This window comes from Prionailurus bengalensis, chromosome A1, assembly GCF_016509475.1.
Source record: "Prionailurus bengalensis isolate Pbe53 chromosome A1, Fcat_Pben_1.1_paternal_pri, whole genome shotgun sequence".
Lineage (NCBI taxonomy): Eukaryota > Metazoa > Chordata > Mammalia > Carnivora > Felidae > Prionailurus > Prionailurus bengalensis.
The window spans coordinates 28,844,964-28,871,254 of NC_057343.1; the positions used below are offsets into that span (position 1 = coordinate 28,844,964).

Here is a 26,291-nt window from a genome sequence, read left to right on the forward strand (position 1 = left end):
GAGTATTATTTTGTTAAATGGGTCATTAAGAAATGTTACACTTCCAGTAGTAAGGAGAAATTGGAGGAAAGGAAAATAATAGCCTCTTAAACCTAAGGAACTTTAGATCTGAAGAAACGTTTAAAATATCTACCATGTGTCAAGCCTTGTTTAAGGTATTTGGATAAAGATATTAAACTACCCACACATATGCAGCTACACATAGGTAGCTCCAGGGCCCAATTGCCTAGGTCCATCAACAGAGAAAGAAAAGAAAGGACACATGATTACTGGATAGTGTGACGAAAGTGCACGCAGGTTACTATGGTAGCATCGATGAGATGATGGTCCCAGATTGAGCCACCCAAGTTCCCTGAAACTAAGGGATTTACTAAGGTATTGTAAACTTTTAAATTCTTTCCAAAGACACTTGAAAATTGGAAGAGTTGCTGCTGTGACGAGAGTCATATATTTTCATAGAAATGAAAATACATCATGGAAAATGATGTGAACCCGGAAAAGTTGAGAGACTCTCTCAGGCAGAGAGACTAACATTTGCAGAGACTTAGCTATGTGACTTAGCTATGTGTAGTTAGGAAACTACATATAATTAATTATCACTGGCACAGAGCTGAGGTTGCAAACAGAAGACTGACAGGCGATGCAGCTGATGAGTTAGAAAAGGGTCAAATCATTTTGGCCTTCTAGTTAAGGAATCTGGATGCTATTCGTAAGAAGTGAGGAAGCCATTGGAAGATGTTAGGCACATTTCCACTAGCTAACTTTGCATTCACTCTTTAATGTTGTCCATGTGTTGGAACCAAGACAGAGAGAGACTTGTTAGGGGGCTGTTGCAATAGTCCAGGTACAATAGTCAGGTCCTTATGAAGGATCTGAACGAAGAGGGTGACAGTGGGGATAGAGTGGAGAGGACAAATAGCAGGGCTCTTTAGGCAGTAGGTAGAGTCATTGGAACTATGTGTGAGATGAAAGCCAAGATTCTCCCTCAGGGAGCACATAAGCCTGGTGGAAAAGTAAACAGAAGAGAAAAGAGAAAATTATTCTAAATTTTTGGCTGAATATAATGTGGGAGGAGAGTGACAGGAGAGGAGGCCAAGACTAAATCAAGAAGTTGAGAAGGGGAGGGCGGTTGAGGGGAGTGGCTACATTGGTGAAAGGAGTTAAGTACAGACTTCCAGTTATAAAATAAATAAGTCATGAGGATGTAATGTACGGCATGGGGGAATATAATCAATAATATTATATTAACTTTGCAATGTGACAGATGGTGGTGATCATTTCATGATGTATACAAATGTTGAATCACTATGTTGTACCACCTGGAACTAATTTAACATAATGTCGATTATATCTCAACACATAAATAAATAGCCTTTAGCAAAGAAAAAAAAAGGGAGGGAGGGAGGAGGGAAGGATGAACCTTTGTTTCAAAGGTATTAGGAGTCATTTAAGGAATTTTAAAAAAAGAAGTGACTTTTTTTTTCCTTCCCCTCCCCCATGGTCTTCTGTTAAGTTTTTCAGGATCCACATAAGAGTGAAAACATATGGTATCTGTCTTTCTCTGTATGACAACAACAACAATAAAGTTAGGGAGGGAGCCAAATCATAAGAGACTTAAAAACTGAGAATAAACTGAGGGTTGATGGGGGAAGAGGGGTGGGAGGGAGGGGAAAGTGGGTGATGGGCATTGAAGAGGGCACCTGTTGGGATGAGTACTGCGTGTTGTATGGAAACCAATTTGACAATAAATTTCATTAAAAAAGAAAAAAGAAAAAAAAGTGACATGATTTTGAACAAAGAAGTGATTGTCAGTACTATAAAGAGCACATTGCCTCAAGGAGAGACTGAAGTTAGAGAAGCCAAATTGGTGATAAAAATCTAGGCCAGAGATGTAAAAACCTAAATGAAAACTGGGGATAGAAAGAGAGGGATAAATACAATTGACTTTTGGGTGACTTAATAGCTTAGACTTGGTGTTTAACTGGCTCTTGATAAGGAAGGAGTGAAGCATGCAAGATGACGGTAGAGGTTTGGTCGGATGGTAGGAAATGATGCTATTAACAGGGATAAAAGATACAGGAGAAAAAACGAAATTGAGGAGAAAGTAATGAGACAAGTTTTGGACACGGTGAGTTTGAAGAGACTGGGAAATAACCAAGGACATGGTTTGACAGTCGCTCAGAATATGAGGCTGGAGCTGAGGAGGAGTCTTGCTGTTGAAGATCATCATAGAGTTGGTAGCCGAAACAGTGGAATAGGTGAGAGGATTTAGGGAGAATAGTCACACGTAGCTCTTCAAGCACTGACATGTGGGTACCCAACTCTGCACACAGCCCTCCCTCCCCTTCCGGTGGGTGCCCGTGTACAAGTAGGCATAAGCTACTCTGCCCTAAACCTTGACCCCAGGAGACCATGTAAAAAGGTACTGAGAGAGATCAAATGAAGGAATATGGAAGAAATCAGTATCCAAGGAATTGCTACAACAAAAAGATCCAACCTGAAAGACTGTGGAGAGAAATTGTTAGAGAGGTAGGAGGGATTCAGGAGAGGTGAACAACTGGAAGGGGCAACTTTTAGAAACTGTCTGTGGTACATGAGTGGGCCAAGAGGTTAAGAGAAGAATTACATAGGCAGTGTGACCTTAGCCTTAGCTAATGTTTGTTGATTTGAATACTCTAGTTGGATGGAATGAGGGCATAAAGTAGGAGAACATGAGTACACTATAGAAGAATACAACTATAGTTTGAATTATTTTTCAGTATTTACATGGCTTTTCTTTATCTGGTGATACAGGTGCTCCTTCTAACTTTTCTGTCTATTCCTCATGTGGATTAGCCCTTTTGTTACTGGAAAACTTTAATGTCTGGAAATTGGCACTGAGTTTTCATCTTAATTAGAAGGAAGAGGTCTCCAGACCACATTACCAGTAGAACCCAGATTAGAGGGGTATTCTAGGACTCCCTAGGGTAACCACACACATTGGCCTGCTTAAGATAATTCCTAAAATAGTCCCTTTTTACATTTGTTGCCCATTATTATTAACGATATCTCTTTTTAGTCTTAAAAGTGTGCCAGGGTGGACAATAAATTGATGTGCCCACCCTACTTCAAGCTTTGTTAAAACTCTAGTGCAACAGCGTATCTGAAAGCTTTTTAAAAAATAAAAACTACAAAGGTAGACTTTAGGAAATACTCATCTGTTTTTGAAGGAAAGAAAAAACTTTCTGAGTTTTTCTAAGAAAGAAACTCTGAAAGAAAGTATGGCTTAATTTGACAAGTAAAAGGAAAATATTCAAGATGTCAAAAAAAATCCATAACAAGTTAAAAAAAGAAAAGCAAGCATAAGCTAGAAAAATATCTGCAGCGTGTATTAAATGCAGTTAATTTGCCTTTTTTACAAATGAGGAACTTCAGTAACTCAGTACTTATGAAGCTGTTATTGTTTTGATACAGAAAACCAAGAGAAAGAAATAGGGATATTAATTGTTCTAGGATATATTTCTTCCCCCCAACCCCCGCCCCTGAGCCTTTGTGACCTACTTATGGTTGTCCTATTTTGCAAGATACAAAAGAGCAATGTAATTTCCTCTGTGGCTATTGTGAGCAACCTTAATCTTGTTCTTGTATTATATTGTGGCCTAATTCAAATAAAAAACATGGAAACTAAGTCATGTATTTCTAATTCTAAAGTTAAACTTCCTCTGAAGGTAATGGTTAAGAGCAAGTTAGTGTAACATGTTCCATGGAAATCTCCAATTATTTTAGAGAGCCTTTGTATATTTACATTATTAGCAAGTGTTAATTTAAATATCATATTAAATTGTAAGCCAAACCTAATAGAGCCATAGCTAAAATATGTTAGGGTTAAATTATGCAAACTCTTTGAAATAATGGTCAGTGGCTTAGTCTTGCTTAGGTCGACTGTTGCAAGCTTTCAGTGTCAGTGACCTAATTGGTTATATAATTTACAACCAACATTAATTTTTTTTAAAATCAAATTGAGTATTGTCGGTTACAATAGATGTTTTACTTTCTTTTGTATTCAGTTTGTTTAAACTAAAACATAAAAATTTACCCATTTCTCCCACCCCTACCCCCTGCCTCTAGCAACAGCCAGTGTATTTTCTGTACCTATGAGCTTGATTTTTTTTTAGTATATATATGTTAAATGTATTTTATTTACATATCATAAATATACACATACATATTTTTTAGATTCCATATGTAAGAGATCATACAGGATTTGTCTTTCTTTGACTTAAGCTTCTTCTGCATCTGTTGAGATGATCATCTTCATATCTACATTAACTCATTTGCAGATGTCAAACCATCCTTACATCCCTGGAATAATCCCCACTTGATCATAGTGTATGATTCTTTTAATGTCGTGTTAAATTATGGCTTGCTGATAATGTCGTTGAGAATTTTTACATCTGTGTTCATCCAGGATATTGACCTGTAGTTTTTCTTTCTTTTGGCATCTTTGTCTGGCTTTGGTATCAGGGTAGGTGGCCTCATACAGTAAGTTTGAAAGAGGTCCCCTCTGTATTTTGGAAGAGTTTGAGAAAGATTGGTATTAATTCTTCTTTGAATGTTTGGTGGAATTCACTAGTGAAGCAGTCTGGTCTGGACTTTCATTTTTTTTTTTTTTTTTTTTTTATGGGTTCAGTTTCCTTACTAGTAAACATGTTTGATATAAGTACAGCCATTTCTGCTTTCTTTTGGTTTTCGTTTGCATGGAATATCTTTTCTCATTTCTTCACTTTCAGTCTGTATGTGTCTTTATGTCTTAAATGAATCTCTTCTAGGCAACATATAGAAGGGTCTTGGTATTTTATCTATTTAGCCACTCTGTGTCTTTCAATTGGAGAAATTAGTCCATTTACATTCAAAGTAATTATTAATAGGTATGTGTTTATTGCCATTTTGTTAATTATTTTCTGGCTATTTCTATAGTTTTCCTCTGTTTCTTTTTCTCTTACACTCTTCTTTAGTGGTTTGATGGCTTTCTTTAGTGTTATTCTTATATTCTCTTCTATTTTTTGTTATTTCTTTCTAGTTACCATGAGGCTTATATATATCTACAACAGTCTATTTTAAGTTGATAACAGCTTAGTTTAATCCCATTATAAAGCTCAACATTCTTGCTCTTCCCCCTCATGTTTTGTTTTTGTTGTCACATCTTACATTTTTTATCTTATATGTCAATTAATTATTGTAATCAAAGATGTTTTTACTACCTTGCCTATTAACCTTCATACTATCTTTGTGAGTGATTAATCCTCTATATTTACTATATATTTACCTTTCTGGTGAAATTTATTTTCATGTGTGTCCTCGTTACTAATTAACACCTTTTCTATTCGGCTTAAAGTCCTTTTAATATTTCTTGTAAGGCTCGGTTAGTGGTGATGACTCATTTAGCATTTGCTTGTCTGGAATACTCTGTTTTTCACTTCTGAATGATAACTTGCTAGGTAAAGTATTCTTGGTTGGCAAGGTTTTTTTTCAGTCCTTTGAATACCTTTCCCTCTGGCATGCAATGTCACTGCTGAAAAATCTGCTCATTGCTTTATGGGTGTTCCCTTCTATGTAACAAGTTGTTTTTCTACTGTTGCCTTTAATATACTCTCCTTGTCTTTAACTTTTGACATTTTGGGAGTACCTGGGTGGCTTGGTTGTGTAAGTGTCCAGCTCTCAATTTTGGCTCAGGTCATGATCTCATAGCTCATGAGTTCAAGCCCCGCATCAGGCTTTGTGCTGACAGAATGGGAATAAAATTCCAAGACCTTTATATATGCTTTCTCCCTCTTTCTCTGGTCCTTCTTCTCTCTTTCTCTCTCTCTCAAGATAAATAAATAAACTTTAAAAAATGACATTTTAATTATAATGTGTCATGGTGTGGGTCTCTCAACTCCTCTTCTTTGGAACTTGCTGGGATTCTTGGGTCTGGATGTTTGTTTCCTTCCCCATGTTAGAGAAGTTTTCAGTTATTATTTTTTTAAGTAAGATTTCTTCCTCTTTAACTTCTCTTTCCCGGGGCCCTATAATTCAAATGTTAGTTTGTTTGATGTTGTCCCTTAAGTCTCTTAAACTATCTTCACTTTCAAAAAAATTCTTTTTTCTTTTTGATGCTTTAATGGGGTTTGTTCCACTGCCTTGTCTTTGAGTTGACTGATCCTATCTTCTACTTCATCTGTTCTGCTGTTGAACTTAATTAGCTCAGTTACTATATTCTTCAACATTGTGACTTCTATTTGATACTTTTTATATTTCTCATCTCTTTGTTGAAGTCCTCACTGTGTTCATCCATCCTTTTCAGTTTTGGGGAGTGGTTTTCCTTATGACCATTACTTTGAAATTTTATTGGGTAAATTATTTATCTCCATTTTATTAAGATTTTTTTCCCGAGGTTTTATCTTGTCCTTTCATTGGAACATATCCTTTGTTCTGTTTTTCATCTTGCTTAACTCTATTGGTTTTATACAATATATGAAATAACTACCTCTCCCAGTCTTAAAAGAGTGGCCTCATGTAGGAGATGAACCTTATTATTCAATGCTGCCTCAGCTCTTGATTGTCTCTTAAATCTATATGCTTGTTCAAGCTGCCCATTATATTTTTAATAGTTCCCAGTACCTGAAGATGTACCAAGACCTCTTGTCCCATAGGGGAGGATCTCAGCACTTGGACTCAGGCTGACTGGAAGCCACACCCTCAAGCATTAGCTTTTAAAAGTATGCAAATATATACAGTCCTGTGTACCATAACTATAGCCCCTCTGACCATGAGAACCAGGTGATCTAGAGGTGTCCACTGGATGACAGCCATAGAGATTGGGGCTACAAACAAGTGTCCAAGCCCTTTTCTAAGTGATACTGGGGAATTGGAGCAAGGCCAAGAAAGAGAAAGCCAAGATGGCATCCATAGCCTACATTCCTTGAGAGTGCTCCATGGGCTTCTAAATGTGTGCCAAACTGAAGCTTGTTCCTCAGGCTGAAGCTCCAGGACAAGCAAAGAGGCCTCCTTCACAGAAGATTGAAGAGTATGCCTCAGTCCGCTGTCTTGCAGTGTCCTGGGCTCGTAGCCTGCCAAGCACCATCTTTATGATAGCCACAGTCTCATGGGACCCAGAAATGCAAGCCCCCCCAAGATACCAGAGCCAAATATTAAGGAGTGTCCCTGGGTGACAGCTGCATTAACCAGGGCACCAGACACAAAAACTAGGGCACCAGATGTATGTAAAGCTCCCTTCCAGGAGACACTGGTGCTTTGGAGCATGATAAAGTGTGAGTACAAAGATAGCACCTGCCCTCCAAGGTCTCTAGACAGGATTACAGCCACCCCTAGGATGCATGTTTTATTAGAATACTGCCCCCCTCAGGCCTCAGTCATGATGATTAGCTAATAGTCCTCCTTCCTAGAATAAGTGAGCTCCTGAATTTGTTGCCTATTGCTATGCCCTAGGGGTGGTAGCTTTTTAAGACCTCTCTGTCCTTTGGTTACAGTCCTGTGGGACTCACTGTATAAGCCCCACTGGCCATCAGAGCCATGTGATGTAGAGGTATCTTCTGGCAGAAGTCACAAAAATCAGGGGCCACATAGGGGTATGAGCTTCTTTCTGGGTGATGCCAATTATCAGTTGTATGGGACCAGGAATGCAAACTCCCCGGCCTCCAGAGCCAGGTGATCAAGAGGTGACTCCCAGGTCGTAGTCACAAAAATTGAGGCACCAGATCCATGTAAAAGCTCTCTTCCAGGAGATACTGGTGTTCTGGAATATGGGAGAGGGAGAGCATGAAGATGGCCTGTGCCAGTCTCCATCCCCAGAGAGTATTCCAGCAGGCTTCTACATGTGTGTATTAAGTTAGATGCCTGTACCTCAGGCCAGTTCTTTAATATAAGCAGGTGAGCCTCCTTCACTTTAAGTCTGGGCACAGTCAGCTGCCTCTGAGCTGGGCCCCGGGCAGGGGAGTCTGAGTGCACAATCCTCTAAGAGCAGTTTCTCAGAATCACTAGAGTCTTGTGGATCTCAGGATGTAAGCCCTGTTGGCTTTCAAAGTTAGATGTTTTGGGGGGCTCATCTCTCAAGTATATGTCTTAAAAGTTGGGATGCTCAGTGTGGGGTTCAGACCCTTCATTCCTCAGGGTGAAGCTCCACGTTTTGAGATCCCTCCCAGTTACAGGATGCTGCACTGGGGGTGAGGTTTATGGTGAGACTGTGTCCCAGCCTCTCCTCCCTGCTTTGATGGTTTTCTTCTCATTTGCCCAGTGTGTAATCATCAGGCAGCTACCCTTTAGATTTTTCTAAAAGGAAATTATTTCATCTGATGCTGTACGATCTGTGTGTCCACGGGGGGAGGTGAGTTCGGGATCTTCCTACACTGCCATCTTGAATTGTCACCGTAGATGTTTTACTTAGCACAAAGAGGTATTTATTGTTAACTTTATTATTTCACCTTGATTATGCAAAACACAATTAACCTCTAGTTCTTTTCTCTCTAGCACATGATAGTGATGGAAGACATGCTGAAAGACTTTCTTCTTGGAGAACACCTATTATTGGTTGGCAATCAGGTGAGTTATGGCTGGAACTCAGGTACTAATGAATAAATGATAGTAACAGTTTAAAAGCAGTAAGTCTCTTCTTGTTGGAATATGTTTTTAGAAGTGATTCTTCTTTTTCCTACCAAAATGACTGATTTAATTAAGTAAAGAGGGCCTCTACCTTCTAAGTTTTAGAATTATCTCTGGGCTTAAATCCCCATTCAATCACCCATCAAGTTCTGTCCCTTCTACCTCCTAAGTATCTACTCTTCTTTCCTATATCTGTCACCCTAGCCCAGCTCGCCGTCACCTGTCACCTGGTCTACAGCAGTACTTTGCTAACATAGCTCCACGTCAACCTTACCCTCACTCCGATCTACTCCTCACTCTGCAGCCAGGTTGATACTTGTCAAATTAAAATCTGACCAAGTCTCCCTTTTTCGCTTAAATTGGCTTTCCATTGCTCTTAGGTATAGTCTTCAGTATGGCTTACAGTGTCCTGCAGGATCTGGCCTCTGCCCACCTTTCTAGTCCTAAGCCTTGGCTCCTTCCTTTCTCTCACTCGGTGTTAGCTTGAGCCGCTCTGAACTTGCTTCAGTTTCTTATCTCCGCCCTGGTCCTTGCTGCCTGCCCTTCTGTCTACAAGGAGCACTCCCAGTCCTCTTCCTCCACCCCTTTCCCCTAACTCCTGAGAGCTCTCCCCTTGTCCCTAGCTGACTTCAATTTATCCTCCTTCTACACCCTTCTATGTTTCTGTCCTCACACTAGTCATGTTACTGTGTCTATGTGTAGAATCTGTCTTTCCAACTTGTCTATATGATCTTCAAGGGCAGGGACCATGGTTTTCTTGCTTCTCTCTGTATCCTTGGTTTCTAGAACAGTGTCTGCTACATTGTAGATATTCACCATGTGTTTATGGAGGGACGGGATGGATATTTTCTGTTTAGAAGGTTCTGATGTTCCCCAGTTGAATTGTCAGATTCACGGTGAACAGCACCTTTGGTTTTTTTTAAATGGGTCTTAAATTAATGATAAACTTTCAGAAGGAGTTTAGTCTTTATTTTTCCTTTTTTTTTTTTTTAACTTATAAAGACAACACATGTTCTTCATATATTTAGTCCCTCAAACTTATAATTTTAAAGTGTTGCGTTTTTTAAGTTTTTATTTATTTATTTTGAGAGAGAGAGAGAGAGAGAGAGAGAGAATACACGTAAGTGAGGGCAGGGCAGAGAGAGAATCCCAAGCAGTACAGAGGCAGATGTGGGGCTGGATCCCATGAACCGTGAGATCATGACCTGAGGTGAAATTAAGAGTTGACAGTTAACCGACTAAGACACCCAAGTGCCCCAAAGTGTTGATTTTTTTTTTTTTTTTTTTTTTTTTTGCTAAACGTGGGCCAATTGAATGGCTTACTGATCGAGTACATAGGTTTAGAAGTTAACTGGTTCAAGCTGCAATAGCAACCCTGTCACAGATGGGTGTGACCGTAGGAAAATTGCTTATCTTACCAAGGCCCAGTGCCCTGATACCTAACCTGGAAGTAAAAAGAGTATGCACTCAAGTAAGAACCACAGGAGGTAATTCGTGGAAAGTACCTCATGCAGTGCCTACCTCATAGTAGGTACTCAGTTAAAATTAAATCTCTGTATCACTGTGCTGTTAAAAAGGACTTTAATATTTTCTTGTTTCATATTTTTCTAAATAAGAATTACAAGAAGTGTGATAAATTATTCAGGTTTTTTTTTTTCACTATTTAAAAAGTCCTGCCTACCTTTATGTATTGAAAAATCATTTTCCTCCCTGAGTAAGGATGGAGAGCAATTATCCAGTATTCAGTCCTTGATTTCAAATTTTTCATCTGTCTCTGAAAAATGGTGACTCTCTGAAAATTTCTGACTATCTAGCCCAGAGTATTTGACAAACATTTTATAAGTGGTTAAACCTTGGTGCACTCAGTGTGTCCTTTTTGGGACTTCTGCCATCACCTGGATGACCCTAGACAGAGACTCTGCTGGCATCTCAGCAGCAGCAGGCCAGACCAACAATCTACAGAACTGGGACTTGGGGAATAATTTTGCTGAGAAGCAGCTTTTCAAAAGGAAGGTCCCTAGAGGTCAAGCTGTGAATTCAAGCAGCACGGAAATATCCTAGGTTATACTGATGCCCTAAGGGTTTAGTGGGTGGGATGGAGTAGAAGTGTCTTGCCAAAGGCAGAGTTGACAGTTGAGCAGCTAAGAGAGTCAGGGTTTCACAAGAGTTGTCTAGGTTGAAAAGTTAAAGTTAGAACCTAGCTAGTAACCAGAAAGACAGGAATCACACTCTAATCTGTGAGAGGGGAGGGGGGCTGAGGAGAGCTATGCAGGATGAGGGTGAGGTGGAACAGAGGTTTGCTTTTACTTTGTGGTAAGTGGAAAAGAGGCAGTGTGCTTTGAAATGACGCTAGAGTCATGTTGGTGGGAAATCGGTAGGCTATCTCTAGTTGATTTCCAGTCCCAAAGAAGAGAACAGGACAGTAGGACACAGGGCCAGGCAGTGGGGTGGAGGCAAGAGCAGCTACCGCTCTGTAGGCATGTGCCTGGCATCACGAATGTCTCTCCATCACTGCTGTCACAAACTGTGCCTGTCATCAGCGGGTCTTGCCTTCTTTGTCCTTGTTCTGCACCCACTTGGGAGAAAGAAAAATTGACCAAGGGAGATTGTATTCAATGTTAAATTTGGTATGTTTAACTGGCCTTTTTCGTATCAGAAGGGCTTTTTTGTTCATTCATTATATACCTTTAAGACCATCAGTCTCATATAATAAGACTCTTAAATACAGAGAACAAACTGAGGGTGGAAGGGGAGGTGGGGGAGGGGGGAATGGGTGATGGGCATTGAGGAGGGCACTTGTTGGGATGAGCACTGGGTGTTGTATGTAAGTGATGAACCACCGGAATCTACCCCCGAAACCAAGAGCACACTTTATACACTGTATGTTAGCCAATTTGACAATAAATTATATTAATAATAATAATATTACCAATGTTGAAGGAACTTTCAGATTTCCCAAGTCAGTTCTGCTTCTGTGTCCATTAAATTATCTAGTGAACAAGACTAACTCTCTTAGTCTGTTGTTTGGTATCCTCCTGTCATTTGTCCATTATCTATTCCTACCCTGCTTGCAGCCTACTGTCTCATTCCTCCCCCTCAAACTCTTGTCCTCAGATAAATATAACTGCTTTCCAAACATACCTTTGTATCAGTGTCATATTCCAACCTTTGATCTTATCAGCCTGCTCTCTTATTTCCCCCATCTTTGCCTTTTGAAATCCTTCCAACCCCAGAGTGGCCATGTGCTATCATAGAAGAGCGAAAGCTGGGAATCCAAAGACCTACCTTCTTGTCCAGACTTTACAATTCTCTAGGTGATATTAGGTAGCTTGCTATTACTCCTTAATGGGCTTTGTCTTTTTTCTTCTCTCTTTTTTCCCCTTATCTGTTAAAGGATAGAATTGAAATGGGTATTTTCTTTTTTTTTTTTTTTAAGTTTATTCATTTATTTTGAAACAGACAGAGAGAGTGAGAGAGGAAGGGGCAGAGAGAGAGGGAGAGAGTGAATCCCAAGCCGGCTCCGTGCTGTCTGCGCAGAGCCCAATGAGGGACTCAATCCCATGAACCATGAGATCATGACCTGAGTCAAAATCAAGAGTCAGACGCTTAACCAACTGAGCCACGCAGACGCCCCTGGAATGGGTATTTTCTAAGGTCCTTCTGGCTATAATATTCTATAATATGTTTCTTTAATAAAGTCTTCCTGAACACAGGCCTGAAGCTTTGGCCCTATTCCTTGAACTGTTACAGCAGGTCAGTTATTGATTTCTTTTGGCTTCTCTTAGACTTATGCCTCTACCTGCCATCTCTGTACTAAACCAAGAGAGAGTCCCTTGAGAAAAGCCTTAATTATTTTTGCCTTGCATACATAGATAGTCAACAAATATTTGCTGAGTAAATTGCTGGATTGTAGAAGACTACTAAGAATAAATTCCCAATGAGTAGTCAAAATGATTTAGAAGTAGTATGAATTTAAAATTCAGGTTAACTCGGATTATTTTCAAGAGAGCCTAAGACAGATGGACTGAATTCCTTATTTTGTAAATTTGTAACTATCAACGAAGGAAACAAATTAGGTAGAATCTAGGGAGTGCCTACTTAAGAGAGTAAATAGTTAAGGGGCCCATTCAACTGGATATGTTTATATATACTGACAGGATCAGAGACTGGCAGCATTATCACTAGAACAGAATAATGGAATAGTAATCATTTTTAAATTTCAAATAATAATTAAATGGTGATTAATATTTAGCTAATTAAGTGACATATAACATTGTGCCTGCTTATATTCACCAGGTCAAGGAGTAGAGATTGAACCAAAGTGGCTAGTTAAAATTTAAACAGAACTTTTTAAATACTTTAGCTAATTTTAGTTCCTCTCACACTTGTTTTCAACCATTGGTGTTAAGATCTGAGCAAGATTCTACAGTTTGACTCTTTCTCTCCCAGCCTTATTGAGATACAATTGACAAAATCATAATATATTTAAAGGGTACAATGTGATGATTTGATATACATATACATTTTGACAAGATTCCTCCCATCTAGTTGATTAAACATTCCACTGCCTCACATGTTTTCTTTTGTCATACGAACATTTAGATTCTACTCTCTTAGCAAATTCTATTATGTAATACAGCGTTATCAACTATAGCCACCATGATATACATTAGATCTTCAGAGCCTGGTCATCTTATAGGTGAAATTTTGTACCCTTTTCCCAACCTCTCCCTATTACCCCACCCCCAGCCACTTTTCTACTCTGTTTCTGAATCTGGCTTTTTCTTTATCTTTTTCTTTTGTAGATTCCTCATATAAATGATACCACGCAATATTTGTCTCTCTTTCTCTCTCTGGCTTATTTCACGTAACATAATGCCCTCCAAGTTCATTACAGTTAGACTGTTGACTGCTTCCATTTAGTATGTACAAGGGAGTGTAAAGTCACCTACACGATTTGTTGGCAAATAAATGCAGAGCAAGTACGACCCAGAGATGTGTTGTGCCAAGGATGGAGTTGTGTGTTCTCTTTCCCTGTGCTTTCCTCAGAATTCTGAGCATCTAGGAGGTTTCTTTTTCATGAACGTACTTTTGCAGTCATACTAACGCAGGCCCTTCATCAATGGCTTCGAAAATGCCTTGCTTCATTTATCAGTGGTATTTCAGCACCTCTGAATATTTTATGCACCTTCTCATCTTCACCTTTATTTCTATCTTGTAAAACAAAATAATAAATAAAGGAAAAAGGAGAGTGAAGGCATAGCTGGTAGGTTGAGGACTACTGACAGTAGTGGTATCATTGTTTTTATTAGTGTTTTTTTCCTAAATGCAAAGTGACAAGTGGGAAAATGCCTATTTTAATCACATGATTTATTCTGAAACTAAGTAAACTATTTGTAGCAATTGATCAGGCTCCTTTCTTTCTCTCTCTCTTTTTTTAAATGTTTATTTTTATTTTTGAGAGAGAGAGAATGAATCCCAAGCAGGCTCCAGGCTCTGAGGCACAGAACCCAACACGGGGCACAAACTCACAAACCAGAACATCATGACTTCAGCCGAAGTCAAGACACTTAACCGACTGAGCCACCCAGGCACCCCTTTCTTTCTCCTTCTAAGACATTACATGATGACTACTCCAAAAAAAAAAAAAAAAAAAAAAAAAAAAGAAATCAGAAGTGAAGCTTTGAGGATTAAGTATTGGCAGAGAAACCAGCAGTGGCCTGGCAATCAAGTGTGATGAATGCTCTTAATACGAACTATCTATAGATACATTCAGTCTACCCAGCCTTCTGTTTGCAAACTAGAATCTGGCTGAAGTCCATGAAAGAAACTTTTAAATAGTTGAAGTTGTAAATTTGGAGATGCCTTGAAAGATTTCTCTGTCACCAGTAGCAGCTTTTACAGTGAGGAAGTTAAGGAGTAAATGTTGATTTTGAGATATCTCACGGTTTATTGTCTTTATAAGCCCAAATCCACCTTTTCTTTCCATATAATACTATATTTTCTAAGAAATCTGGTATTAGACAAGATTTTATAACTGTTGGAAAGCTGAAAACAGTTCCATAAATGTCACTTATCATAGCAAAATTAAGTAACCCACATCTTATTTTGATGAAGTGAATTGATTTTTGTTACCCTTTCGATTTTCTATGTAGGATTTTATGGCTCAGTGCAGCAACTTTCCAATAAGAGAAGCAGAATGGCTGCCTGTTAGCCAAAAGGGACAGGTGCCTGAAATGACACTAATCTGATGGTCCCTTAGTACATAATGCTGCAGAGTGTAGAACCACTTTAGTATGCCGCCACATGTATTATTTTCTACTTACTTTAATTATAACATTACATGTGCCTTTCGTGCAATTAGGAGTTTTCGTGCAGGCTTTTTCTTTTTTTTTTTTTTTATCCTAGCATGACTTTCTATTTATTTAAGCTTGACTGAAAGGGAAAAAAAGAAATGCCTATTTATTTTTGAGTCAGTGATGCTTCTTCTGTCCCAACTCTACTGGAGAATAAGCTTCTTTTCTTCCCAGATTTTCTTTTCTCTTGATTTATAGAGCTATATTCTATTTGATATGCAAAATATTGATTGTGGGTGTTTGGCGTTATAGAATCAACCTATAGGTGCGTAGTTTTTATTGTTTTTTAAAAACTCACTAAGAATAAACTTAGGTTTTTGTGTAAGAACCCTTGAGTTTTGAGAGACAGTTGCATTTTATCAGATATTAGAAGGAAGAAATATTTCAGCAATATAGTGTTCCAAAGTGCTCGGCTATCCCTACCTAAGAGTGTTTTTCTAATATGCAGTATTTTAAGAGATGAAAATGTAATCGTCTATATATAATGTGAGATAAAATTGCAAAGCAAATCATCAAATTTTGATTTATGTTTAATGAAACATAATAATTTGTAGTCACTTCTAAATGAATATAATCCAGTAATTTGCCAGATCTTTCTTTTTTCTTTTCTTCTCTTTCTTTCTTTCTTTCTTTCTTTCTTTCCTCCCTCCTTTTTTCTCTTCTTTCTTTCTTTCTTTCTTTCTTTCTTTCTTTCCTTCCTTCCTTCCTCCCTCCCTCCCTCCCTCCCTCCCTTTCTTTTCTTTTCTTTTCTTTTCTTTTCTTTCTTTCTTTCTTTCTTTCTTTCTTTCTTTCTTTCTTTCTTCATTTTAAACTAGCTTTTTGTATCATTTTACCAATAATAGTGGTCTGGTGAAAATTTTATACTTAGGCTCTCCTTGTATTCCACAGCCTATACTTTTGCCCTTATCAAAATTCTATTGTGTTATGTCTTCCTTATCAAATCAAAAGTCAGCTCTGGCTGATTTTTCACATAGGATGTCTTCTCTATCCCTGACTTTCATGTGCTTCATGTTTTTACAGTACTGATTCTTTATTCTTTTCACTTCCTTGGCAATTTCTGATCTATCAGCAGTGAGATAAATCTTAGAAAGTATCTCTTAATTTTATTTTCCTGGTAAAAGTTGTAAGTGGCTCTTCCTTGCTTATCAGATAAAGTCTCCGAGGGAGACACTTAAAACGATCTGTAACCTGGCTCCAAACTCCTTGTATAATTTTAATTCTTCCAGATTTGAGTTTCTTAGCCTCCCTGAGTAAACCAGGCCCTTTTGCTCCCCCAGCCATTTTTCATATTGTTGGCTTCACACAGCACTTCTCTCATCTTTGCCGATGAAAATCCTGCCAGTTTTCAAAGCCCAGATATTTCTTCTTCAGCAAAACCTTTCCTAGTCTTTCCCAAGTAGAAATAATCTTGGGGTGTCTGCCTGGCTCAGTAAGTAGAGCATGCAACTCTAGTGTTGGGGTTGTGTGATCAAGCCCCACGTTAGGTATACTGATTACTTAAAAATAAAATCTTTAAAAAATAATAATAATCTTTTTTTCTGAAATTTTATAATATTTTTCACTATTTTGATACTTTTTTTAAGTTGTGATGTTTTTGATTTTATCTACAACTGTAGATTTCATCTACAACTACAAGTTTCTTATGAGTATAAGGGTTAAAAATGGTAATATTTGTACATTTTACAATTTTCAATATCCTTTTTTTAAAACCATTTCATTTAGTTCTACACCAGCCTTTTGAGGTAAATGTTTTTAGGTTCACATTTTACAAATAAGCCTTCTAAAACTCAAAAAAGTTAAAATATTTGCTCAAGATCACATAGCTAGTTAGTGGCAGAGTTAGGGCTCCGACCTCAAAGTTCACACTTATTTTTCACCATACCACAGGAATGCTTACCCTAGGAATAATAATGGTAACAGCAACAAGAATAATAATATGTAATTGCTAACTTTGGTTGAGTGCCACAGGCTAAAGAGTATGCTTTACATACAGAGTACAGGGCGTTTTGTAATTTTCTATAAAAAGCAGAGTATGTAACGAACCCTTTTACTGGTTACTTAGCTTTAACAATTAATAGCATTTTATCTAACTTGTTTTATCTATTCCCCCAACGCTTTTTTATGTTGTCTTTTCATGCATTATTCTTTTACATAATGCGTTTTTCTCATAGCCATCCCGGTATTCATTTCTAATATAACCACAATTCTGTACACCTAACAAATTAATAATAATCCCTGAATATATTCTGATACCCTTTTTTCATTTTTCCACAGCTATCTCCAGACAGTCATTTCACACTTGGTTTATCCCAATCAGCATTTAAACAAAGGCTGGAAATTATATTTAGTTGACGTCCCTCCCAAGTCTCTTTGAAAAAGGAATGCAATACTCTCCTGTCCTCTTTACCCTGAGCAGGGTAACAAATTTTCACAAATGTAAACATTTTATTCAGAACTACACCAGTGTTGATAAACATCTGAGGAAATACTGTCTAGAATAAATTTTGTTAAGCCAGTTTAAGTCCCTCATTAATTTGTACAACAGTGACCTCAAACCATATCCATTTTTTTCCAGGTTAGAAATAACTGCTTTCTTTTCTTGATTTTCATAGCCTTTGACTTTGAGATATTTATACATTATGAAAATCAGTAAGCGCATCTTTAGGGCCAACTAAGCAGAACTCTATGCACGTTGTTACTACATAACCGTATATAATCCTTTGTATCTTACTCCACCCGTTAATCATAGGCTTTTTGTGATCATGGACTTAGTTTTTCTCCTGGTAAAGTCATGTTTGTTGAATTATTTAATATTGAGATGCTGTGAATATTTTATTGCCAAAATTAAAGAATGTGTGAATTTTGCTAATTAATAATTTGAACTGAGCCCTAGCAGATTGCTACTGTGCAACATTAGAAACATAGCACGTTGCTATGCCAGCAGAATTGTCTGATATCTGTAAAGGGACTGAACAGTTTGTCCAGAAATCTTGTCTGTAGTCCCCAGCTGGTAGTGGCAGCAGGGAATTTGATAACTAAATGTGCTATGATTCTAGGAGCTCTAGCAGCCTGGGAGTCCCAAGGGTATGAAATACTTGGGTTTATCAAAGATAAGGACAGTCATCTTTATTTTAGATTGTATTATGTTGTGTCCCTTCTCCAACCCCTTGCTTCCTAATGAAGTTGTTTGTATTACGATCTGGAAATTCTTGACCATTCAGTGTTTCTTAGTGAATGTTCTTTTGCACTTATTTTGAATTTGCATGTTGTTCTTGCACACATATTGATTTTTCTTTTCCCTCCACAAGATTTGTCATGGTTGCTTTGGTCATACCTAATGACCAAACTACCTAAGAGTATACCTTTGCCATTTATAGCAGCACAGTATTTCAAAGAGGAGTTGCAGGGATGTGGATTTCATCATTCCTGTTTGAAAAAGAGATTATGACTTTGACAGAAAGCTTTATAAGTAAGTGTGTTTTCAAGCCATGCAAACTCATAGTGCAGTTGAAAAGTATGTCTTTCCGTCTGGCTTCTGGGTATGTTTATTGGCTCTGTTACGAAGAAGCCACTTGTGCACATGTTTAGGATTGTTTACTATTCAGTTTTAATAATTTTTTTCTGATTACCTAAGTAGTGCAGGTTCACTGAGAGAATTTGGAAAATAAATTTCCGGTGATTTATATAGCAGTAATCTCACATTTTACTATGCGATTACAGAATATTAGAATAAAAGTGTTTAGGGATCAGCATGTCTAGGCCCTCTTTATTCAAATGAACAAATCTAGGCTCAGATGGTGGTAGAGACCTCCATCTGGAGAGAGATAAAGCAGAGATCATAATCCAGGTTTCTTAACTGCTAGTATATTAAGTATATTTTCGGGCAGAAGCAAAGAATTAGAAGGTTCAACATTTGATAGAACTTATAAGGTTTAAAAAAAGCAGCCACAATTTATTTCTCTCAATTTACTGTAGTATTAGTCTCTTTGTTATTTTTTTTATTGCAGTTGGTATTTGTTAATGACATTCATATAGTAGCTTTTTTAAAAAGGAAATTAGAACACTGTGCAGAAATTATCTGTAAATATTATACAAACTGGTCTAACTGTATGAATGTTATTAAAGAATTAGGGAGAACTAGAAGGAATGCCCTAAGTTGAGGGAAACACATGAGAGAAAGCGGAGCACTGGCAGTGGTAAACACTCGGTTGGAGTCGATTTTAAAAATTACTGCAGAAGGAAAGATCGAACTTGACTTTCTCACTGTTCTCCCTCCTGAACCTTGGATTCTATACAGGGAGTTGCTGGACACATGTTTTAGTATATCATAACTGTGAAATGACTGATCTTGACTGATGTATGACATCAGGATATAAACTTCCATGTAAATCAGTTCAGTGAGGGTACCTCCTGACATTTTGTTTTGCAATATGGTGAAACAGAAAACAGCCCAATCTGTTGAATCAGAATGGATATGCCTTCAAATCCCATTGTGTGCCGGGTTCCTAACCACTTGAAATTTAAGTTTGCTTCTCTCCAAGCAGGTACATTATCTCCTGCTCACATGGGCTAGCATGAGGATTCAAGTGATTAAGCACCGAAAGGGTGTGTATGCATACAGCAGAGGGCTCCATAAATGTTAGTTTCCTCCTCTTTGTTTGCACAAAGGGAGCAGAAGCTTCCTGGAACAGCTTTCTACCTCCTTTTGCAAGAGCAAGTCGCATGACTTCCCTTTCCTTTCTTACTTTCTTCTTTCCTCAAATTTTAGTAGTTATTCCCTGCAGGTTATACGTGAGGTGAATGAGGTGTGTGAACTGGGAGACCGATCCTGGCCTCAGGGAGGGAGTTTTCCCTCCCAGGCACCAGACCTGTTGCTAAAGTACAGTGTGGTGAGTGCTGTAAGACAATGGCTTGGGAGCCCAAAGGAGGAGATTGTTCTGATGGTCAGAGAGAGAAAAGAATGGGAGAGTCAGGCAAAACTTCCAAGAAGCGAGACATTTGATCAGAACACTAAAGAGTGAGTGGAAGAATTTGGATAGATGGGGGAAGGATGGGCTATTCTCAGAACGAACAACGTAAGCAAAGCTGTGGGAGCGCGAAGGTTCAGGAGACTGTTGGTTGATTAAGAACACATTTGAGTGAGACTTGCAGAGGGCTGCCAGCAGCTTTCAAGTTTACCTGCTATGACATATCCTTCAACATCTGGACTGGCCCAGGTCTCATCCCTGGATTCATTTTCTCTTACCTGCTCTCCATTCTGCTTTAGGTCTTTTCTCCTGCTCCACTCCTATCTCCCCCTCCCCCTTGATGGGATACAGATGGAGTTTCCAAAATTCTGTATGTTCTCCTTGTCCAGGAAGACAAGGCCTACAGCCTTTTCCTTTAAAGGATTTTACTGCTAATCTCTCTGAGGAAACAGGATAATTAAAATAAGAAACCTGAGGAATGTATAAGAATCCCAGAATCTTTCAAGTCCTTTAGGTCATGGTCCCTGATGTTTTCTCTCACAGAAACTGGAAGCATGTTTACTTCCTATCCTTGGTTTGATTCGTGTCTGTGGGACGTAACATGTTCCCTGCTTCTCTTAACCCTGTAGTTGAAGGACCATCTGACTCCTACATCTGCGAAGGTCCTTCTCTCCAGGATATTACCACAGTGAGATGGAACAGTAATGATACAAGAAAGTGCCATTCTCGTGAGACATTTTGTTTTTTCTCAGACTTCTCATTCATTCCACAGCTTCCTTCTCCCTTTTTAAATTTTCAACTCACTAAATATTATCCCTAATATGAGTTAAATATGATGTAAAAACTGTTAACTTCATGCTAATTTCTATTAGAGAATACACATTTTATATAGAGAATAATGACAACTGAACATAAATACTCAGAGGCACAAGATGAAAATGGTAGCAGGTTTGTTTTAGCAGCTGCACGTTGTATAATGTTTTGTTTTTTACATTTCCCAGTGAGGAAAATGAATGTGTGTAACTTTTATGATGGAAAAATAAGAGACTATTTATGTATTTATTCAATTAAAGTAATCCTGAGGATTTTGTGTTCTAGGCAAAAACTGATTGGAAAGCACAAATCGCTGTAACTGGTCCTTTCTGCTCCGCATATTTATAGAAATTCCTTTTGAGGTTATGCTTTTAGCATTTCCTCGAAGGAACCATCAGAGCTTTCAAAATGAAGTCAGAAATGACCTGATGAGATCTCTATTTTAGAAAAATAACTAAACAAATCGTGGGCTGGCCTGTTGTGAGTCCAGAGGAGGGAGACCAAAAGACTCCTGGCACAACGATGGGCCGCCCTTGAGTAGTGACAGTGAATTGGAGAGGAAGGAGCAGATCTGGGAGGCAGGCACTTCAAAGTAAATAAATCCAAAATTAAACTGCCTTTTTTTAAAACTAGGCTTCCCTCCTCCTCCCAGCAAATCCACTTCTCCTCCCCTGTTTCATTTGTCAGTAAATGGCACCACCTTCCAGCCTGTGGCCCCAGATAGAAACTGACTCCTCTGTCTCCTCATCTCCACATCCAGACCATCACCAGATCCCATTAGTTCTTCTCCCTAAATACCTATTAAATCCATCCATTTCTTCTCCTTAGTTTAAACCACCATCATCTCCTGCCTGGATTTTTTTAAGGCATTTCTGGGCTGCTTTCTTAGGCTTTCATTCTTTCTGTCTGCCAGATCATTCTACAGAGTGGTTTTCCAAAAATCAAAATCTGATCCTATTACTCCTCTACTCTACTTCTACTTTTGGGAAATAGCCCAAGCTCTTTTAACTGGCTTCCAAGGCTTTGCCAGAGCTAGACCCTGCCTGCCATTCTTGTTTGATTTCTTACCATTCCCTTCCTCATTCCTGCTCTAGCCTTTGCCCTCTCTCAGACCTGTCCAGCACTCCAGCTCACGATTGCCCTCAAGTCTTTACACATACTCTTCTCTCCACCTGGAACACTCTTCCTCCTCCTCCTCCTTCTCCCCATTACCTCCTTAACTCCTTGACATCCCCACTAAACAGTATTATGTGTGGTGGGTCTGCCTGAGCCCTTTGCTAAAATCTTCAGGTATCTCGGATATCCCATAGCATAACACTTATTATAGGTGTACTTGTTATATTTGCTTAATTGTCTTTGCTTCTTACTAGATGGTAAGCTGTGAGTGTGACCACGGGCCATGGCTATTTTATTTACCATCATATCTTGCTCAGCTAGTACATTACCTGTAATGTTATGTGTTAAAATAGTTGACGTATTGGACAAGGGAGGGAGGGAAGATAGGAAATAAGGAAGAAAAGGAGAGAAAGGAGTGAGAAGAAAGAATAAAAACATTTTGCAGGTAGAGACTACACAGGTTGTAGTGACATTGAATGGGGTCATAGGAACAAGTAGACTAGTCAAAAACGTTCCAAGGTTCGTTCATTGAGTAGCAGGGTACATGGTGATACTCTCTTATACTGGGATTAAAAAGAAAAAGGAGTGGGTTTCGGTGGCAGCATAATGAGTCCACTATGAACATCTGGTGCAGAAGTTCAGTTGACAGGGATAAGGGATCTCAGCTGAAGCTTCGGAAAGAGATTTGAGCCCTATGTGATGACTCCAGTTATGGGAGTGGCTGAGATTGCCCAGGGAGAGTATATGGAGCAAGAAGATAGCTGAGCTAGAAGTTCTGAGGTTCTAAAGACCCTAACATAAAGAAAAAGAGATCCCCAGTGGCAGCTGGGGATTTCATGTCACATCCCACATCTCTGGGACTTGTAAGGCCCTAAAACAGTATGTTGCTCCAGAGCAGTTTGAAAAGCATGGCTGATTAGGTAACTTTGGAGGTGGGCAGGGAGCAGGAACTCCTGGCAGTAGCTTTCCATGATCTGTTTCTATCAGGAGATCCTTTGTATTTCTGACATTACAGTGCGTTTATGATACTTGCTTTCTCTAGATTCTTTGAAGTTAGCAGACTTGATATGTTAGCAAACACATTTTACTCCTCTGAATGTATCTATTTAAAATTTTATGTTTGTTAGAACATGCCATTTAAAGCTTACAGAGCTTTGTAGTATATGTGCAAATGTGAAAATATTTTCCTTCTCTTTGTTCCTGTGTTAGACTTGGAACTATCTGGGGAGAAATCTAGTTAGATATCAAAAAGATTCCTAGAAGACGAAATGATCCATTGTTCTTACGTCAGTGAATTTGTCAGTTTGACAGCTCTAATAACGTTGAATCTTTTGTAGGTGAAATGTGTAAATTGGATCATTGCAAAACTTGACCAGTTTTTACTAGTTTGGAACTCATCACAGTTTCCAATATTCACTATCTTTATTAACATGATCACAGTTCATATCTTACTGGGATTTTATACCCTTTTCCAGTATTTTCCAAATTCTTTGTATTCATTCATTGGACAAATGTTTATTGAATGCATTATTGTGTCAGGCTCTGTGCTGGGCTTTGGGCAAACCAGCAATAAATAGTCCTGGACCCTGGCCTCAGGACATTTTCAGTTCACAGAACAGTGGATGAGAGAGACTTTATGAACAAGTTGTCACCCATATAAATCCTACTTATGCTTAAGAAGGAAAAATAAAGGGTAGTGTGGGAGGTGAGGAAGAGCCTAACTTACACTGGGAGGTAGGAGAAGCCTTTGTGAAGAAGGGAGTTAAGATAATGAGTATGAATGACTAAGATGGTGAATGATAGAAAAGCTCCCCAAGGAGAAGGATGTGCATGGGCAAGTCACCTGAGGTAGGAAGAGCTTGGAATCTTTTAAGGACTGAAGGAAGCTGAGTGTGACTAGAACAGTGTTTGGGTGGAGAAGAGTGGACACTGGAGGCCTGGAGGAATGAGTGGAGGCTAGAGCATGTAGGACCTTACAGGCCACAGGAAGAATTTTCACACTTCCTCTAAATGCGGTGAGAAGCTACTGAGTGGGGTTGAGCAGAATGACATAATCTAATTTATCTGTTAAGAACATTACTCCAGCTGGCAGTGTGGAAAATACATTCAAAATAGCATGAATGAATGAATGAATAGAATGAACAAATGAATAGAGTGAATGAATGAATGAATGAATGAATGTAGGGAGCTCAGTTGTGAGACTATTGCAGGTACATATTCTTGCTGCACAAAGTCTGTGGATGAGCAGTGTTGGTGCCACTTGGAAGCATCTTAGAGATGCAGAGTCTCAGACCCCAGCCCAGACCTACCAAATCATTCTGCATCTTGTTAAGATCTGAGAGGTGATTCATTTGCTCATCAAAGCTTGAGAACTACTGTTCTAGACAAGATAAGATATTCCTTTGGTTTAAGATGATTCCAGAGAAATTTGACAGACTTAAGATCTATTTTGGAGATAGAAATGAGAGGAATAGTAATGAATTGAGAGGGAGTCAGAAGTACTGAGGATGACTGGGGTCACTGCCATAAACACCTGGGGAGATGTAGATATCATTAATTCATTAGACAAATCAGCTGAGTACCTACTTAGTGTGAGCACCATTCTAGACACTAGCAATACAGTAGTGTACAAGACAAGCTTCTTGAGCTAACATTTCCAGTCCGGGAGAAAGGTAACACACAAGCAAATAAATTGACGGAATGTTAAATATGATAAATGCTTTGGAGAAAGATAGGGTTAGCTCTTGATTTTTCCTCCTGAAAAAGGTCTTCCTCCCCTAGTCTTTCCTATCCATTTGCTCAAGGAATTATCTAGAAGTAACCTTTGATCTTTCTTTTCCTTTACCCTCCCTTATCCAGTTCGTGAGCCAGTTTTGTCAGCTTTACTTGCAAAACAAGTTGAATCTGTCTTTCTCCACTTGTACCTCCCTTATCTAAGCCATCACTGTCTCTTGCCTGGATTCTGGAAGTAGCATTCCAACTGGTTCCCAGTTTCCATCCTTACCCCCTCCCTTATAATTCACTCTCCATACCTATGTATTAGTTCATGTCACTTCCCTGCTGAAAAATCTTGTAATGGGGGCTCCTAGGTGGTTCAGTCGGTTGGGCGTCCAACTTTGGCTCAGGTCATGATCTCACGGTTCATGAGTTCACGCCCCACGTCGGGCCCTGTGCTGACAACTCAGAGCCTGGAGCCTGCTTCGGATTCTGTGTCTCCCTGTCTCTCTGCCCTTCCCTGCTTATTCTCTCTCTCTCTCTCGCTCTCTCTCTCTCTCTCTCTCTCTCAAAAATAAATAAATAAATATATATATGTAAATATAAATATATAAATATGTATAAATATTAAATATATATATAAGTATGTAAATATATATATATATATAAATCGCTCCCTATCGAATAGAATAAAATCCCACTTCTTCACCTTGACTTGTAAACTTGGTTGGTTAGACCCTACTTACTTTTATTTCTTTATCTTGTATATTCTTCTCTTGCCTACAACACTTGAACACATGGGCTGCTCCTCAGATATCCTAAGCTTATATGTACTTTAGGGGATCAGCTGTAGCAGCTCTTCTCCTGGAATGCCCCTTCTGGAGTCTTGATAGCACTGGCTCCTCGTCATCTAGATCTCAGCTTAAAGTTACCTGAGGAAAGGTCTTCACTTCTAAATCAATGTCAATAACCACCCAGTTAGTATTACCTCACCCTATCTTAACTGTGTGTAGAGAACATCACTGCTTGATAATTTTCTTTATTTTGTTAGTTGTCTAACTATATGTTGCTGGCTTTCTACCTACTTTTCTAATCTACCTTCCAATCCTTCTGTCTCCACACTTCTGAAAAGGGAGTTCCAGAAGAGTGGAAACCTTATCTGTCTCATTCACTGGTCTCTCTCCTGATATGTGCCAACACTCAGTAAATGTTTGTTTATATGTTGAGTGGATAAACAATCAATCTCCTGGATACCAGTCTCTCCTCTTTCAGTATAGTTTGCATATTATTGCCATATTGTCCTTCTTTAAATATTGATTCATTCTGTTTCCCTGAATTGAGGGTATACAATGGATCTTAATTGCTTGCTACTGTGTGTTTCTGTGTGTGCCTCATATCTCTGTCGTATTTATTAATTGGTAATCATTCCAGCCCTCTTAGTCTCTCTTGCATCTGTCATCTTATGACATATTTAGTGGGCCAAAGAGAAGAGAAAGATTCTAAGGTTATTAGAATCTATGTCATATAAGTTAGCAGTTATTTATGTACACTGGTGACTTGTCTTCTGTGCTCCCTGTGTATGTATCTTGCCTCCTTTTGAGAACTGTGAGGGACAACTTCTCATATTTTCTTTGCGAATTTGTTTATCTTAGAGGAACTGTCACAGTTCTTGGACTATGAGAATGCT

At 38.7% G+C, this 26,291-nt stretch overlaps 1 protein-coding gene across 1 annotated transcript in view; it reads left to right on the forward strand.

The window, feature by feature from the left end:
• Positions 1-26,291, forward strand: part of VWA8 (von Willebrand factor A domain containing 8) — a 366,373-nt gene that overhangs the window by 159,209 nt on the left and 180,873 nt on the right. Inside the window, exon 20 of the mRNA XM_043579664.1 lies at positions 8,506-8,577. Coding sequence (XP_043435599.1) covers positions 8,506-8,577 — 72 coding nt within the window. The remainder of the gene's footprint in view (positions 1-8,505; positions 8,578-26,291) is intronic.